Genomic DNA, 17979 nt, shown 5'->3' with positions numbered 1-17979 from the left:
GGGGAGCGAGTGCAGGCGGGAGCGGCCGAGAGGCCCAGCGCTGCCCCAGCCCGAGCTGCCCCAGCTCCATCCGTGCCCCTCCGGTGGGATGCTGTGGGTTTGGGGGGGAAGTGGGAGCCGGCAGTGGGTGCTGGGCCTGGAGCAGGAGGGGGAAGGGAAGGAGAAGCAGGGTTGAAAAACAAAACGTTCAAAGGATGCACATAGGAGGAGAAGGTGGGATTGTGCAGGAGAAAGAGGAATAGTAGGAGGAAATGGAGTGTTAGAAGGAGTAAGGGCACAGGAGGAGGAGGAGCAGGAGGAGGAGGCAGCAGAAGGTTCCACCCCTCCCTGTATCTGCAGCCTCCCCCCAGCCCCAGGAGTGTTGCCCCCCCACATGCAGCAGGTGACCTGCAAGGGGGATCCATGATTTACATGGGGGTGAATCTTGATGTTTCTCAGCTTCCACTGGCTAAATGTTGATGCTTTGGTTTTTTGGAATGGGCTGAATCTTTATATTTTAGAAGCGGTTTTGGCTGAGACTTGGTGTTTGGGGAGTTTTTTTACCTGTGTCTTGATGTTTGGAGGACTTTTGGGCTGAATCCTGGTGTTTTGGAGGTTTTCACAGACACAAGGTGCCCACTGATTTCTTGAGAATAGCTTGGGCAAGGAGGAACTCCCAGCCTAAGGTGCTCTCCATTTGTTTTTTCCCCAAACCAGGATTTTTCATTGCCAAGGAGTGCCCAGATGGAGGAGGAGGGAAAAGCCCCAGAGATCCCGCAGGAGGAGGGGCTGCAAACCCAGCCCAGGGCGCTGCGAGGAGGAAAGAGCCACCCTGTGCCAGGAGGGCGGCCGGAGATCCAGGCGGAGCTCAGAGCTGGTGGAGAAGCCTCATGGAGGGGAGAAGCCCCACAAGTGCCTGCAATGTGGGAAGGGTTTCAGGTGGAGCTCTGTCCTGATCCGGCACCAGAGGATCCACACTGGTGAACGGCCCTACGAGTGTGGGGAGTGTGGGAAGAGGTTCAGTGACAGCTCCAGCCTGAGGAAACACCAGGTGATCCACACTGGGGAAAAGCCCTTTGAGTGTGGGAAATGTGGGAAGAGGTTCACAGACTGCACCCGCCTTATGCGCCACCAGGTAGTCCATACTGGGGAACGGCCCTATGAGTGTGGGGAATGTGGGAAGAGCTTTGGATGGAGCTCTGAGCTGAGAAATCACCAGCGTGTCCACACTGGCGAGAGGCCCTACGAGTGTCCTGAGTGTGGGAAGAGGTTTCGGGTCAGCTCCCATCTCCTCCTCCATCAGCGGATTCACACAGAGGAGAGGCCCTTCCGCTGCCCCGACTGTGGGAAGGGCTTCAAGCGCAACTCACACCTCACTGTGCACCGGCGCATCCACACCGGGGAGAGGCCCTACGAGTGTCCTGAGTGTGGGAAGGGCTTCTCACAGAGCTCTCACTTGACCCAACACCAACAGAGGCACCATAAGGGAAGCCCCGCGAGTGCCCCGAGTGCGGGAAGAGCTTCGTGCGCTGCTCCAGCTCCATCCCCCATGGGAGGATCGGCGTTGGATGATCCCCAGTGACCCCGTTGGGCAGAGCCCTGGTGATCCGTGGTCCTGGTGATCCGTCTTGGGAAGACACCTGGCTGGGGGGGCTGCACTGGTTCCTGAATCCCTGTGGGCACCTGGATGAACACGGGGGCAGGAACATCCATCGGGACACAGACGGACATTGGGAATTCCTTGGGGGGAGCAGACTTGTTGTCTTTCAACCCCAGAAAATCTTTTGTGTTCAATTCTGTCTTCTGGGGGTATGGGGAGACAGATGTAGTGCTAAGGGCAATCCTGCCCCTATATATTGCAGCTGTGTTAATTACTGAAGAGTGAGAACAGCCTTGCCCTCACAGCTATGGGTGTGATACAAAAGTGAGTTAGTTGGTAGAGAGTCAGTTGGCATCTGCTGGCCGTGCTGTGAGGAGGAAGGGACAGGAGGCTGGGCAAGGGACAGATAAGGTGAGCCACTGCATGAGGGACAGACAGGGTTCAGTGGCTTTTCTAGGGACAGGAAGCAGTGAGCTGGAACTGCCAAAGAAAGAGAGAAGAAGGAGAAAAAGAGCCTGAGCTGTGTGGAGCTGCCTGGAGGATTGCTACATAGAAAAGGTATGAAGAACTTCTAGATAACAAGGTGCTGATACTTGAAGGCCTCTGAAGATTTTTTGAAGCACTCTGAGTTCATGGCCGTCTCAACTCCAACATGGGGGCATCAATAAATACTGGATAGTCTTGGAGGTGTTTTCCAACCTCAGGGATTCCATGATTTTGATTTCCTATTGCCCAAGAGTGTCTTCCACAGCCAAATGGTGATGATCTGGGGCAAAGACCAAGATTTTGGAGATTGCAGTGGAAACCCCTCCAAAAATGGTACTTCCCTCCCATCTAAGCATGTGGATCCTCAGCTGGCACAAACAGAGAAATCCTTTTCTATTGGCCTTCATTTGCTTTTCATTTCTCTTCATTTAAAATATCCAACACTGTGGTAAAAATAAAGACATGGAACTAAGACATGGTTGGGATGACAGGGGACATGGACATGGAGAGTGACATGGGGACACATGGATATTTGGGGGGTACATGGTCATTCATGGGGACACGGGGGGAACACGGGTACAGATGAGGACGTGGGGGACAATGACAGGGATGGAAACATTGTGGGGAGACAGCCACGGGTGAGGACAGGGTGGGACACGGCCAGTGACATGTGGGGACATGGCCATGGCTGGTGCCATGGGGGGAACTTTTAGGGGCTGTGGGGGATGCTGGGTTTGGGGGAGTTGAGGGTTCCTGGGAAGGACATGGGGCTTGCTGAGGGCTTTGGGGACCCCAGGCCCAGCGGCTCTGGCTGTGCTGGGAGACCCTGGGGGAGGTTCTGGGGCAGCTGCTCCAGCTGCTCCCCGAGACCAGGGCAAACTTCAAAGCTTTATTGGGAACACTGGGAGCAGCCGGGCGGGGACACAGGGACAGCTCTGGGCACGGGCAGGGGGGACACACGAGGCCCCCAAAATCATCTCGGGGACGGAGCGGGGGGTCCCGGCCGGGCCCGAGGCCACGGGGAGGGGCTGCGGCCGCCGGCGGCTCAGGAGCTCTGTGGGCAGAGAAAAGGGGGTGACACCGGGCTGGGGGGCCCCGGGGGGGCACACACGCTCTGGGGGAGGGGGGACACGACCCCCGGGACCCCCCCTCACCTTCTTGCACAGGCAGAGGCCCAGCCCCAGTGCCAGGAACACCGAGCGCAACACGAAGCCCCCGATCCCCGTCAGCATCTTGCTGCGGGCGGCGTCCGGCGGCATGTCTGGGGGGTCCAGAGGGGTCAGGATCCCCCAAAACCTCTCACCCGCACCCCGAGCCCCTCCAGCCTCCCTCTCAGTCTCCCCCAGCACACCCAGGAGCCCCTCCGACCTCCTCCCAATCCCTGCCCGCCCTCCCCACCGCCCACCAAAGCCCCTCCTGGCCCCTCTCACCAGCCCACAGCCCCAAACCGCTCGCCCCCCACCACCCCACGACCCCCCCAAACCCTCTCCCCGTCCCTTCCCAGCCCCTCCACCGCTCCCCCACACCCCTCCCAGTCTCTTCCCAGCACAACCCACCTCAGCCCCAGCCCCGCTTGCCCCTCCCCCAGCTCCTCCCAGCCCCTCCAGCCTCACTCCAATCCCTCCCACTTCCACCCGCCGCCCCCAAACTCCCTCCCGGCGCCCACCAGCACCCCCGGGACCCCACACCCCCCTCCCCAGCATCCTCCCGACTCCTGCTCAGCCCTTCCACAGCCCCCAGCCCCTCTCCCAGGTTCAACCAGGATCTCTCCAGTTCCCTCCCACTCGCTCCCAGCACACGCCAGTGCCTCTGCCAGCCCGGCCAGTGGCTCCCCCGTACCCCAGTGCCGCCTAAGGGGCTGCTCCAGGCTGACGTGCTCCACCTGGCACGTGTAGCTGAGCCCGCGCCGGGGCGGCGTTTCCAGCAGCACCAGCAGCTGGTGGCTCCAGTCCCCGTTGGGGACCACGTCGGTGGCCACCACCTGGCCCGACAGCTCCTGCTGGCCCTCGAACCACCTCACCTGGATGTGCCCGGGGTAGAAATCCATCACGGAGCACAGCAGGCCTCTGGCACTGCCGGCCTGCGAGCTGGAGGGCAGCAGCGAGATGGAAACGCTGGGGGGCACTGGGAGAGAGCGGGGACACACTGGGATCAGCTGGGGGCCACTGGGAGAGAGAGGGGAGGGGCGGTGTGGGCTTGGGAGAGACTGGGAATGGACTGGGAGGGACAAGGAGTGGATTGGGAATAGACAGGGAGAGACTGGGGGACACTGGGGTGGCAATGACAGAGATGGGAGGGGATGGGGGGCACTGGGAGAGGGGGTCAAAGTCTGGCACTGTACTGGGAATTAACTGGGAATAAACTGGGAAGGACTGGGAAGAACTGCTATTGGACTAGGAGGGACTTGGAATGGACTGGGGCGGCACTGGGATGAACTGGGAATGGACTGGGATGAACTGGGAATGAAGCGCGCGGCACTGGGAGGCGAGTCCAGCGCGGGGCACTGGGCACTGCGGGTCTGCCTGGCAACAGATGAGTCATCAGAGAGACGCGCGCCCTGATTGGCTGTGAGGCGTCAGCTCCACGCACGGCCGGGATGGACACGCCGGGAGATACTGGGGTGGACTGGGAAAGAACAGGGGTCCCTCGAGGGACAGAAGGACCCGGGGATGGTCCCAAGGAGGTCTGAGGGCTCTTCGGTGATTCCCAGGGAGGTTTTGAGGGGCTCCAGGGTCATTGCCAGGGCAGGGCCCGAGGGGACACGCTCTGCCCCACGCTCACCCCTGCGCTCCGGAAGGAACGGGGTGAAAACCTTGTAGTTGCGCCGGCAGAACAAATCCACCTCAGTCCGCCTTCTCTCCATGATATCTGGTTTGCTGTTCCTGTGCCGGGCCTGTTTCTCCCCGTAGGCCGTGTACCCCACGTAGTGCCCCACGTCACTGTCGAACGTCGCGTACAGCTCTCGGTTGTAGATGTACCTCAGCACGAACCTCACCTTCTCCGTGCCGTTAATGAAGTGTCACTCGAACTTACCCAGAAAGCGGAATATCCCTGGGTGTGCAGGACACAGGTCAGGGGCTGCCCCCCCAGCACCCCCAGAGCTCCGGGGCCACCCCGGATCCCCACCCCGCAGCCCCTGTGCCCCACGGCCGCTTCCTTCTTTTACCCTTCCCCCCATTTCCCCTTTACACATCCGCTCCCCTCCCACCTCCAGCCGCACCCAAATTCACTTTTGGGGTCCCATTCCCCCCTTTTCCACACTTCCCAACCTTTTAGAAATAATTCTCTAATTCCCATCGCCTCCCCCGCTCAGTTTTGATGTCCCACCCTCCCCTTTTCCCCACTTTCCCACCCTTTTTCATCCCTTCCTCACCTTCCCCCGACCCTCAGCCCCCGCCGCTCTTCCTTTCGAGGGTCCTCTCCTCCTCCTGCCCCGCTTCCATTCCGAGGTTTCCCCTTTTCCCCCGTCTCCCCCTGCCCCCCGCTCACCCGAGAGCTCCGCGCCCGCAGCCGGGGCCGCTCCCAGCACCACCAGTGCCCCCAGTACGGCCCCGGCTGCCGCCCCTCGCCCCATGGCCAGCGCCGGGAGGGGCCGCCAGCCCCAAAGCAGCAGAGCTGAACTGAGAGTAATAACGCGGAGCAGCGCGGGGTCATCAGCCACGCGCTCCCTGATTGGTTGGGCGTGGTTTTTGGACGCCCTTTCATTGGCTGACATTTTTTTCGACTCGCTCCGATTGGCTCGAGGTGTTTGTTGCGCGCTCCCATTGGCCGGTTCTGTTTACGACCCGTTTTTCAGAAGCTCTACCCGGCAACTGGTGAGTGACAAGCAATACGCACTCTGATTGGCTGAAATTTCTCCAGGCTCTGTTTTTTTTCGGGCTCTTGCTGTCTAGTCCCGACCCGCAGCGACGCCGCGCTCCCATTGGCTGAGCGCTTTTTGGGGCGCTGCTCCCCCACTCCCGCTCCCCCCAGTTCCCGCCGCTTTTCTGGCACCGGCACCGGCCCTTCCCAATTTCCCGGGATCCCGAGGAGCCATGGATGGAGCGCGGAGCCTCCCCTGGCTGCTGCTGCTGCTGCTGGCCCTGACCCTGCCCGGAATTTGGGGGGTCCAAGATGGGGTTTGGGGGGTCCTGGAGCCGCGGGGTTGGGATTTGGGGTTCCCGGGAGCTTTGGGAATGTGGGGTGGGGAGGGTTAAGGGCGTCCTGCCCTTTTTTGGAGTGATTTTAGGGGTATTTTTGGGAAGGGCGTTGTCCTGAGTTGTTTTTTTATCCCGGGGTTTTCCCCTTTTTCGAGATTTTGGGGGTTGGGTGGGGCCGAGTTCCTCTTTTTCCAGAATTTTGGGGCTCTGGGAATTTCCAAACGCTCCTATTCCAGGATTTCCGGGGCTTGTCCAAACCCTGTTCCCGGGATTTTGGGAAGCGGGGCGTGTCCCCACCCCCTGGACCCAAAATTTGGGAAACTGCCCATTTCCAAAGCTCTTTTTTCCAAGAGTTTTTTGGGCCTCCAGGTGTGCCCAAATTCCCATTTTCCTGGATTTTTGGAGTCTGGAAGTTCCTAAATCCCGATTTTCCAGGATTATTGGAGTCTGGGCATTGCCCAAACCCCCCTGTACCCAAAATTTGGGGAACTGGGCATTCTTATGTCCTTTTTATCTAGAATTTTTGGAGCTCAGGGAGCTCAAACTTCCTCTTTTTCTATGATTTTGGAGTCTGGCTCCTCCCAAATTCCCCTGATCCTGGGATTTTGGGGGTCTGGGAGTGTCTCAACCCCAATTTCCCGGGATTTTGGGACTCTCTGTGTCACCAACTTCATTTTCCCCAGGATTTTGAGTAGAAATCTCCAATTTCCCAGATTTTTAAGCTAGGATCGCTGATTTTCCCGGGATGTCCGGTAAAAATCTCCAGTTTCCTGGGTTTTTAAGTAGAAATCCCCAGTTTCTGGGATTTTGAGCAGAAATCTCCAATTTTCCCGGGATTCCGCCAAGAAATCCCTGATTTCCTCAGGATTTTACCAAGAAATCTGCAGTCTCTTCAGGTTTTGGGACAAAATCCTCAATCGTCCCAGGATTTTGAGTAGATATTCCCCAATTTCCTGGGATTTTGGGTAGACATCCTCAGTTTCGCTGAGATTTTGAGCAGAAATCCCCAATTTCTATGTGGGTTTATTGCAGGGGCCGTGGGTAGAAAGGGCTTTGCCTTCAGCCACCGGCCTGGGCTGGAGGGAAGTCCCAGAGGGAGAGGGAGAGAGCAAGAGGGTGTGGGCTGAGGAGAGGGGAGCCAGGGAGCCAGGGCAGGGTCAGAGTGCAGGGGGAAGAGAGCAGGGAAAAGAGAGCGAGGCCCTGGTTCCAATCCATTCTATCTCCTTTTGTGATGAATATTCTAATTTACAGTGACCAACCAATACAAGACACAAAATCCTATAGATTCTACACACAGCCTGTGAGAACTACTACATTACCATGTGTTATATTTTAAACTCTAAAAACTATTCTTTAGCCTTTTCTGTTTTGCTGCATTGACCTTTGGATCCCTCAGCCAGCAGTAGGGGATTGTTCAATCCAAAGGGATTCTCCTTCAGCTGCCCAGGCTGTTGTTTTCAGGTGATGTAGTAACTAAGGCTCGGTATCCTACAGCTCAAAGTGAGCTTCCATTTCTATTTTGATGATAGGTTTCATATTTTCAGAATCTTTTGCTAAGCAATCATATTTATCAGGTTTCCCTGATTCATCTTTCCCAACAGCTCTGTGTCCTCGCTTTGGTCCCTTTGGCTCTGTGCCCTCACTTTGGTCCCCGCCTTGACCAACCTATAAAACCTCTGCAGACCCCGCTCACTTTTGTGATCACCCCACTGGAGAAGATCACGTCTATGGGCATCTCTAGGCCTCGAGGACTCGTCCCTCCACGTTGGTCGCTATACTCCCCTTCTCCTCTTTCTCTGTCTTTCTCACTATTCTTTATTTTCTCTCCCCACTATTGCATTTGTTGGCACTAAATAAAGGTGCATTTTTGTTTAAGTAAACTGAGTTGTCCCCCGCTGTGTCTTTTGTGCTCTGAGATCCTTAAAACGAACCATCAGGTTCCCCACATGTGTTTGTGGGCCCTGACACTGCCTACCTTGGTCCTCCAGGCCACCAGGGGGCACCACTGGCACTGGACCACCTTGGTCCTCCCGGCCGCCAGGGGGCTCTGCAGGCCTGGAATGGGCTCAGTCCTCCCAGCCACAAGGGGGCGCTGCAGCCATGGAACCTCCATGGTCTTCCCAGCCCCTGGGGGGCGCCATTAACACCCACCCTTCCCTGGGTCCTCCCAGCCGCCGGGGGGCGCCCTGGAGTTGTCTCTGCAGCTGCCGCCGCTCTCGGTGTCCGACGACGGTTCTTTCGTCTGCTCCCTGGCCACGCCCCTCGGGCAGCTGCAGCAGGTGCTGCGGGTCAACGTCATTGGTCAGTGCTGGGGGCGGGGCTGGGGATGGGTGGGAGGTGCCAGAGCTCCCAGTCTCTCCCAGTTCCCTCCCAGTCCCTCCCAGTTCCCTCCCAGTTCCATCCCAGTCTCTCCCAGTTCCATCCCAGTCTCTCCCAGTCTCTCCCAGTCCCTCCCAGTTCCATCCCAGTCTCTCCCAGTCCCCTCCCAGTCCATCCCAGTTCCATCCCAGTCCCTCCCAGTCCCTCCCAGTATAACCCAGTCACCCCCAGTTCTCTCCCAGTATAACCCAGTTCCCTCCCAGTTCCATCCCAGTCCCTGGGGGTCACCGCCAGCCCTGGGGACACCCCGAGCCCTGGGGACACCCTGGGGGTCACCGCCAGCCCTGGGGACACCCTGAGCCCTGGGGACACCCCCAGCCCTGGGGACACCCCGAGCCCTGGGGACACCCTGGGGGTCACCGCCAGCCCTGGGGACACCCCGAGCCCTGGGGACACCCTGGGGGTCACCGCCAGCCCTGGGGACACCCCGAGCCCTGGGGACACCCCCAGCCCTGGGGACACCCCGAGCCCTGGGGACACCCTGGGGGTCACCGCCAGACACTGGGGACATCAGGGTCAGGGTTGAGGACACCTGGGATGGAGCTGGGGACATCAGGAGCAAGTTTAGGGGACATTGGAGACATCAGGGACAGGGCTGGGGACATCAGGGATGGAGTTGGGAATATCAGGAGCAGGGTTGGGAACACCTGGGGACATTGAGGATGGGGTTGGGGACACCAGGACAAGGCTGGGGACACCAGGGCCAGGCTTTGGAGAGTCTTAGGACACCAGGATTGGAGTTGGGGACACCAAGGACAAGGTTGGGGACACTTGGGATGGAGTTGAGGACACCTGGGATGGGTTTGGGGACATTGGGGACAGCTAGAGCTGCCTGGTGACACACCCGGCCTGGGACAGCCCCCACAGGGTCACCGTGCACGTGGCCGGTGAGACGGGGACACCTGGGGACACTGGGGACATCAGGGACAGGGTTGGGGGCACCTGGGATAGAGCTAGGGACATCAGGAGCAAGTTTAGGGACCTTGGAGACATCAGGGACAGGGTTGAGGGCACCTGGAGACATCTGGGATGGAGTTGGGGACACTTTGGATGGAGTTTAAGACATCAGGGACAGGGTTGGGGACATCGGGGACAGGTTTGAGGACACCTGGGATGGGCTTGGGAGGCCTGGGATGGAGTTGGGGACATCAGGAGCAAGGCTGGGGACACTGGGGACACCAGGGCCAGGATTTGGAGGATTTGGGGACACCAAGAATGGGGTTGGGGACACCAAGAATGGGGTTGGGGACACCAAGAATGGGCTTGGGGACACCAGGACGGGGTCGATGACACCAGGACAGGGCTGGGGACACCAGGACAGGGTTAGTGACACCAGGACAGGGTTGGGGACACCAGGACGGGGTTGGGGACACCTGGAGCAGAGTTGGGGACACCTGGGACAGGGTTGGTGACACCAGGACGGGGTTGGGGACACCAGGACGGGGTCAGTGCCACCCGGGGGTGTCAGTGACGTGTCCCCAATGTCCCCACAGGTGTCACCGGCCCCAGTGTGGAGGAGATGGCAGGGGTGGCCTTGGTGGCCTTTGTCATCAGGGGGCTCTGCCTGCGCCTCTGGCCCCCGGAGGGGAGGTGACACCAGTGTCCCCAATGTCCCCAAGTGTCCCCACTGTCCCCAAGTGTCCCCAAGTGTCCCCAAGTGTCCCCAAGTGTCCTCAGTGTCCCCAAGTGTCCCCTCCTCTCCTCTCTCAGTCCAGGGCAGCTCTTCATGTGACGGTTCCAATGTCCCCAATGTCCCCAAATGTCCCAAAGTCCCCAAACCTCCTCAATGTCCCCAAATTAAACGGGAGGGTGACACCTCTCAACCAAACCCGTGTGTCCCGTGTGATGACTGGGGACATTTGGGGACATTGAATGGAAAAATTCAATTGTTAAAATCTGAATGGGAATTAGAATGTAATTAATGTAATTAGTGTTAGAATGGAAGTTAATTATGCTGTTAAATTAGAATTGAGTGGAAAATTTAATTGTTAAAATTTGAATGGGAATTAAAATGGAATAATTCTAATTCGTATCAGAATGGAAATTACGTGATGTTAAAATTAGAATTGAATGGAAAAAATCAATTGTTAAAATCTGAATGGAAATTAGAATGGAATTAATCCAATTAGTGTCAGAATGGAAATTAAATTATGTTAAAATCAGAATTGAAATTAGAATTGAATGGAAAAATTCGATTGTTAAAATCAGAATGGAAATTAGAATGGAATAATTCTAATTAGTGTCAGAATGGAAATTACGTGATGTTAAAATTAGAATTGAATGGAAAAAGTCAATTGTTAAAATCTGAATGGAAATTAGAATGGAATTAATCTAATTAGCATTAGAATGGAAATTAATTATGTTGTTAAAATCAGAATGGAAATTAGAATTGAATGGAAAATTCCATTGTTAAAATCTGAATTGAAATTAGAATGGAATTAATCTAGTTAGCATTAGAATGGAAATTAATTATGTTGTTAAAATCAGAATGGAAATTAGAATTGAATGGAAAAATGAGATTGTTAAATTCAGAATGGAAACTAGAATGAAATTAATTTAATTAGCATTAGGATGGAAATTATGTGATGTTAAAATCTGAATGGAAATTAGAATGGAATTAATGTAATTAGCGTTAGGATGGAAATTATTATGTTAAAATGTAACTCGGGGAATGGGGAAGATAATCAGGAAAATAATTTGGATTATCTGGATGGAGATAACGGTGACAGACACCAGAAAACCCCCAGAGGAAGAATTTATTTATCCTTCCCTTATCAGAGAGTGTTATCAGAGAGCAAAGGGAAAAATAAAATCCATTGATGGGGAATGGAGGCAAATCAAAGGGTTGTGACACAACGAGGTTCGGCTTTCCTGGGGAAATTTGAGAGGTTGAATGAAAAGACAATCAGGAGATAGAGAAATAAATGAAAATATTGATTAAACGGCTGGGTGGGCTTGGCTTCCACACGAGACCATGCCTTAAAAAGCACCGTATTTATATTTATATTTATATTTATATTTATATTTATATTTATATTTATATTTATATTTATATTCATGTTTATGTTTGTGTTTGTGTTTATTTACTGCTAGTGGCTCCGTTCCATCTCATAGCAGAGGTCCAGTGAATTCCACTCCTGAGGTGATGAGGATGGTGATGAGGATGATGATGGAGGGATGATGATGGATTGATGTTGGAAAGGGACAGATCATGGAGGGATGGATGATGATGATGATGCTGCTGCTGCTGCTGATGGATGGAGGGATGAATGGATGATGTGATGATGATGATGATGGATGGATGGATGGATGGATGATGACGATGATGATGGTGAATCACTGACGGAAAGGAATGGATCTTGGAGGGATGGATGATGTGATAATGATTATGATTATGGATCAGTGATCGATGATGATGGATCAATGTTGGAAAGGAATGGATCATGGAGGGATGGATGATGATGATGACGATGATGGATAAGTGATGAGGGATTGATGGTGGAAAGGGATGGATCATGGAGGATGATGTGATGGATGGATGATGACGATGATGATGATGATGATGGATCAGTGATGATGGATCAATGTTAGAAAGGGATGGATCATGGAGGGATGATGATGATGATGATGATGGATGGATGGATGATGACGATGATAATGGATAAGCGATGACGGATTGATGACGGAAAGGGATGGATGATGATGATGATAATGATGGAGGGATGATGATGATGATGATGATGATGATGATGATGATGGCGGATCACTGATGATGGATCAATGATGGAAAGGGATGGATCATGGAGGGATGATAATGATGATGGATGATGATTACAATAACAATGATGATGTATCAACGATGACAGACTGATGGCGGAAAGCGATGGATGATGATGATGATGATGATGATGATGATGATGATGGATCAGAGATGTTGGATTGAAAGTGGAAAGCGACGGATCATGGAGGGATGGATGATGGGATGGATGATGATGCTGATGATGGAACAATGGTGGGAATTGATGGATCATGGATGGAAGGATGATGATGATGATGATGATGTATCAACGATGATGGATTGATGACGGAATGGGATGGATGATGATGATGATGACGATGATGATGGATCAGTGATGATGATGATGGTGATGCTGGTCAAAGGTCCTGGTGTTTGAAGGAGGGGCTGGTCCCGGTGCTCGGGGGGTCCCCGGTGGGTGCCCGAGGGCGGCGTGTGACACACAGAGAGACCCCGGGGACACCGGGGACCCTCACACAGGGCGGGGCCGGTCCCGGTGGCACTTGAGGGGCTCCTGGTGACACTCGAGGAGCTGGTGACACTCAAGGGGCTCCCGGTGACACTCGAGGGGCTCCTGGTGACACGAGGATCTGGTGACACTCCAGTGTCCATAAGTCTCCCCAGTGACGTCACTGCCCTGATGATGTCACAATCCACCCAAAATTCCCTTAAAATTCCACCAAAATCCACCCAAAATCCCCAAAATCCTCTCTAAATTCCCTCAAAAATTCCACCAAAATCCCCTCACGATTCCCTCAAATCCACCTGAGATTCCTCCTAAAATCACCCCAAATTCCCTCAAAATTCACTCAAAAAACCGGGAGGGGACACCGGGAGGGGACACCGGGAGGGGACACTGGAGTGGACACGGGAGGGGACACCGGAGGGGACACGGGGAGGGGACACCGGAAGCCCCGCCCCGTCCCCGGCGGTGACGCCCCTCTGGCCCCGCCCACCGTGGGCGTGTCCTTCCCCTCAGGGCGGGAAACCCCCTCAGGGCGGCGCCGCCATCTTTGCGGCTCCGGGTTTCGGCGCCGTTCGTTTCCTTTCTCTCTCTCTCTCTCCGCGAATCCCGCTCCGGGCTCCTTCTCCTGCCGCCCGTGTCCCCTCCGAGCTCCCACCGACCATGTTCGCCCTCCCGGAGCGGCCCGGGGACTTCCCCGGCGGGGCCCGAGGAGAGGAGGCCCGAGAAGAAAAACTGCGGCGCATGACGGGGGTAGGGGCCGGGGGGGATCCTGAGAGGGTTTGGGGGTCCCAGGTGGGATTTGAGGGGTCCCAGGAGGGGTTTGGGGATCTCAGGTGGGGTATGGAGTCCCAGGTGGGGTTTGGGGGCTCCTGGTGAGGTTTGAGGGTCCCAGGTGGGATTCGCGGAGACAGAGAGAGAAAAACGAAACGAACGGCGCCCGAGTCCCGGAGCAAAGATGGCGGCGCCGCCCTGAGGGGGTTTCCCGCCCTGAGGGGAAGGACACGCCCACAGTGGGCGGGGCCAGAGGGGCGTCACCGCCGGGGACGGGGCGGGGCTTCCGGTGTCCCCACAGTGTCCCCTCCCGTGTTTTGGGGGGTCCCAGGTGGGGTTTGGGGTCCCAGGTGGGGTTTGGGGGTCCCAGGTGGGGTTTGAGGGTCTCAGGTGGGGATTGGGGGCCCCTGCAGGGGTTTGGTGACAAGGGACACAGCGTCGGCGGGCGGCAGACAGGACGAGGAGGTGACAAAGGGACCCAGGGGACAGCTGAGCCCTGCAGGGAGGGGACAGAGGGGACCCCGGGGAGGACACAAGTGCCACCTGCCCTGTCCCCTCCCCAGGTGCTGGAGGCGCTGGTGGCCGTGGTGGCCACGCTGGGCGAGCTGGCGGCCACCGTGACCCGCGGGGACACCGTGTGCCCGGAGTCCCTGCGGGATGAGCTCTGGAAATTCACCTGGACCCTGCTGGACACCCTGAGGCGCCACCACGGTGTCACCTCCCTGCGCCGGTGCGGTGTCACCTCCCTGTGCCACGGTGTCACCTCACAGGGCCACCACAGTGTCCCCTCCCTGGGCCACCACAGTGTCACCTCTCTCCACCAGCGCGGTGCCACCCCCTTGGGCCAGGCTGTGGCCGCCCTCAAGGACACCCCGGGTGTCACCTGGGCCGAGGTGACAGCCATGGTGACACCGTGGCTGGAGTCACTGGGGGGGGCTCTGCAGGGGCTGGCTCCGGGTGTGCTCTGGGGCTGGGGAGCTCTGCAAAACCTTCCTGGACACTGGGCAGGACATGGGGGAGTTCAGCCATGGGGACAGCGATGGGGACAGTGACTGGGGCATCGGTGAGGACATCGATGGGGACACTGATGGGGACAGTGACTGGGGCATCGGTGAGGACACCGATGGGGACATTGACTGGGGCTTTGGTGAGGACACCAATGGGGACATCAATGAGGACACCAACGAGAACACTGCTGAGGACACCAACAGTGACATCAACGAGGACACCAACAATGACATCAATGGGGACACCAACATGGACGTTGCTGAGGACACCACCGAGGACATTGATGAGGACAGTGACAATGACATCAACAAGGACACTAACGAGGACACCAAGGAAGACACTGATGAGGCCACCGGCCTGGCCGGGAACCTGCAGGACAAGACCTTCCCCAGCTGGGAGGGGACAGCTGGGGACAGCCTGGTGTCCCTGCCCTCGGCCACGGCCACCGGGTGGGGACAGGGTGGGGAGGAGGCCCAGGAGCTGCTGCGGCGCTTGAGGGACCTTTGTGAGGCAGCCCAGGTGTTCCCCTGGGAGCTGGACGAGTGGCTCTGGGCCACCGGGGACACCTGGGAGGGGACACAGGAGGAGTTGGACAATGACATCGAGTTCCTGGTGGCCGCGGTGACCGAGTTCGAGCAGCTGTGGGAGGGCAGTGCCCGCCTGGCCACACGTCACCTGCTGGGGACACTCGAGGACATCGAGAGGCTCCTCTCTGGTGGCTCTGGTGGCCCCACAGTGGCCGACTGGTCCCAAAGAGCCAAGGAGGACATCCGGAACCTGCTGGGGAGACCGTGACGTCATTGGGGGGCGGTGACGTCACTGGGGACATCACTGGTGCCGCTTGTCACCTCCCCAGGTGGGATTTGAGATGAATTTGGGGAATTTTCTGGGAATTTTGATTGAGGCTGTCCCAAACCCTGATGGGAATTCCTGGGGTGACGTTGCTGGGGACACTTGGAGACACACAGGGACACTTGGGGACACTCTGGGACACTTGAGGACACTCTGGGATGACTCAGGGACACTTGGGGACACTCTGGGGACACTTGGGGGACACTTTGGGGACACTTGGGGGACACTTTGGGGACACTTGGGGACACAGGGGCAGGAGGTGGATGAGCCCCAGTGCCTGCAGGAGGGGCAGCAGACCCGGGTTAGAAATGACAATAGAAATTATATCAATGACAACACCAATGACAATGACAATATAATTTACAATGCGCTATTGGCTTTTGCATTCACGTATCAGTTTTTGCACGTTGTTATTGATCACAGCAATTTCAATGGGGCACAACTTATAATTCCTTTTTTGGTACAATTTATAATTCCATTTTTGGTACAATTTGTAATTGCTTTGGATACAATTTATAATTCCTTTTTGGTGCAGTTTATAATTCTTTTTTAGTGCAAATTATAATTCCTTTTTGGTGCAATTTATAATTACTTTTGTTACAATTTATAATTCCTTTTCTGGTGCAATTTATAATTCCATTTTTGGTAAAATTTATAATTCCTTTGGATACAATTTATAATTCCTTTTTGGTGCAATTTATAATTCCTTTTTGGGTACAATTTATAATTGCTTTTGGTACAATTTATAATTCCCTTTTCAGTACAATTTATAATTGTTTTTGTTACAATTTAAAATTCCTTGTGTGTGCACCATGTAGGTGACAGGAATGGCAGAATAAAAAAAAACAATATTTTATGAGATTATATGATTAAAATATTTAATTTAATGATATTTTAATATACTTTTATTTATTGTTATGTTATTTTGATATTTTAATATAAATTATTTATAATAATGTTATTTATAGTAATTTATATTATTAAATAATATTATTATAAAATCAATATTATATCCCAGGCCTTAAAGAAATATTAAAATACAAATTGCCCAATGCCAAAATGCTTTTATATTATAAATGATTGCAACTAATTTTTATATTATGTTTATTAAAACTAACTTTTATATTGTAACTTACAACTTTTATATTTTAACTTTTGCAGCTGAGTTTTATATTGGAACTATAAAAGAATTTATATTAAACTGCTACAACGAACTTTTATATTGGAATTAACTTTTATAGTGGAACTGTTACAAATTTTATATTAAACTATTACAAGTCACTTTTGTATTGTAATTATTGGGGGGTACTTTAGGGGGAAATTTGGTGGAATTTTAAGGAAATTTTGGGTGGATTTTAAGGGAATTTTAAGGGGATTTTGGTGGAATTTTAAGGGAACTTGGTGGTGGATTTAAGGGGGAATTTTGGGTGGATTTTAAAAGGATTTTGCGGGGAATTTGGTGGAATTTTAAGGGAATTTTTGAGGGAATTTGAGGAGGATTTTAGGGGGAAATTGGGGTGGATTGTAAGAGGATTTTAAGGGCATTTAAGGTGCAATTTTGGGAGGATTTGGGGTGGATTTTAAGGGGCTTTTGGTGAAATTTTAAGGGGATTTGGGAAAGATTTTAAGGGGGAATTTCGTGTAGATTTTAAGGGAATTTTGACGGGATTTTTGTGGAATTTTTGAAGAATTTTAAGGGAATTTTCAGAGGATTTGGGTTGGATTTTAGAGAGGATTATGGTGGAATTTTAAGGAGATTTTGAGGGGATTTTTGAGGAATTTAAAGGGAATTTTGAGGGGATCTGGGGCGGGAATTTTGGGGGGAATCCTGTGGGGGATCTGTGGGGATTTGAGTGGAATTTCTTGGACTGAACGATGTGAGAATTTCAGAGAATTTCGAGGGCATTTCTGGTGGAATTTTGGGTGGATTCCGGTGGAATTTTTGGAGGATTTGGGGGGAATTTTAGAGAAATGCGGGGGAGATTTTGAAGGGAAATTTCGGGGCCGAGGGAAGGGCGGAACTGCCCATAACAAAAATGGCGGCGAAGCCTCATCTCGTGAGATCTCGCGAGATCCTGCGGAATGAGGTGGGGGAACCAGCCCGGCCGTACCAGAGAGGCCCCCTGAGGCTGCTGAGGGGTTTTTAAGGTGACTTTGTGCCTTTGGAGGTGGTTTTGGAAGGTCTTGGGAAGATCTGGGCGCTCCAGACTGGATTTGAAACCTGTTTGCCCCGCCAGAGTGAGAGGGGACCGCGAGAAGAGGGCGAAAGTGCCCGTAACTAAAATGGCGGCGGGGCTTCATGTGTGATCTCGCGAGATTTGCCGCTGGTTGTGCTGGTTGTTTCGGGCCAAGACCTGAGGGGTCTCCAGGCTGGATTTGGGGCTTTAAGGATCAATTTTGGGGCTTTTAGGCTGAATTTGGAGTTTCCAAGCTGGATTTGAAGGCTCCGTGCTCCGCCAGCCTGGAGAGCGCTCCGTGGAACGGGCGGAAGTGCCCGAGACCG

At 54.1% G+C, this 17979-nt stretch overlaps 3 protein-coding genes across 3 annotated transcripts in view; all 3 read left to right on the top strand.

The window, feature by feature from the left end:
* LOC310923574 (HLA class II histocompatibility antigen, DR beta 5 chain-like) overlaps positions 1–1143 on the top strand; it is a gene marked incomplete at its 3' end in the record, with an annotated part of 5780 nt that extends 4637 nt beyond the window's left edge. The window contains exon 4 of the mRNA XM_083885525.1: positions 1115–1143. Coding sequence (XP_083741651.1) covers positions 1115–1143 — 29 coding nt within the window. The remainder of the gene's footprint in view (positions 1–1114) is intronic.
* Positions 1144–5637: 4494 nt separating this feature from the next.
* LOC310923573 (uncharacterized protein) lies at positions 5638–10364 on the top strand (the record flags this gene model as incomplete). The annotated part of the gene is made up of 5 exons (XM_083885524.1): positions 5638–5880; positions 8376–8534; positions 9410–9470; positions 10077–10201; positions 10242–10364. 4 exons carry the CDS (start codon positions 5638–5640, stop codon positions 10175–10177), a joined length of 564 nt encoding a protein of 187 aa, XP_083741650.1. The 3' UTR covers positions 10178–10201; positions 10242–10364.
* Positions 10365–13382: 3018 nt separating this feature from the next.
* On the top strand, positions 13383–15419 carry LOC310923572 (uncharacterized protein; the record flags this gene model as incomplete). Its single annotated transcript, XM_083885523.1, has 2 exons — positions 13383–13595; positions 14180–15419. Exon 2 carries the CDS (start codon positions 14628–14630, stop codon positions 15417–15419), a length of 792 nt encoding a protein of 263 aa, XP_083741649.1. The 5' UTR covers positions 13383–13595; positions 14180–14627.
* Between the last annotated feature and the right edge of the window lie 2560 nt (positions 15420–17979).

Source organism: Zosterops lateralis (genome assembly GCF_965231275.1).
Source record: "Zosterops lateralis genome assembly, contig: HAP1_HAP1_SCAFFOLD_113, whole genome shotgun sequence".
Classification (NCBI taxonomy): Eukaryota; Metazoa; Chordata; class Aves; order Passeriformes; family Zosteropidae; genus Zosterops; species Zosterops lateralis.
This window is presented reverse-complemented; position numbering and strand designations above follow the sequence as displayed.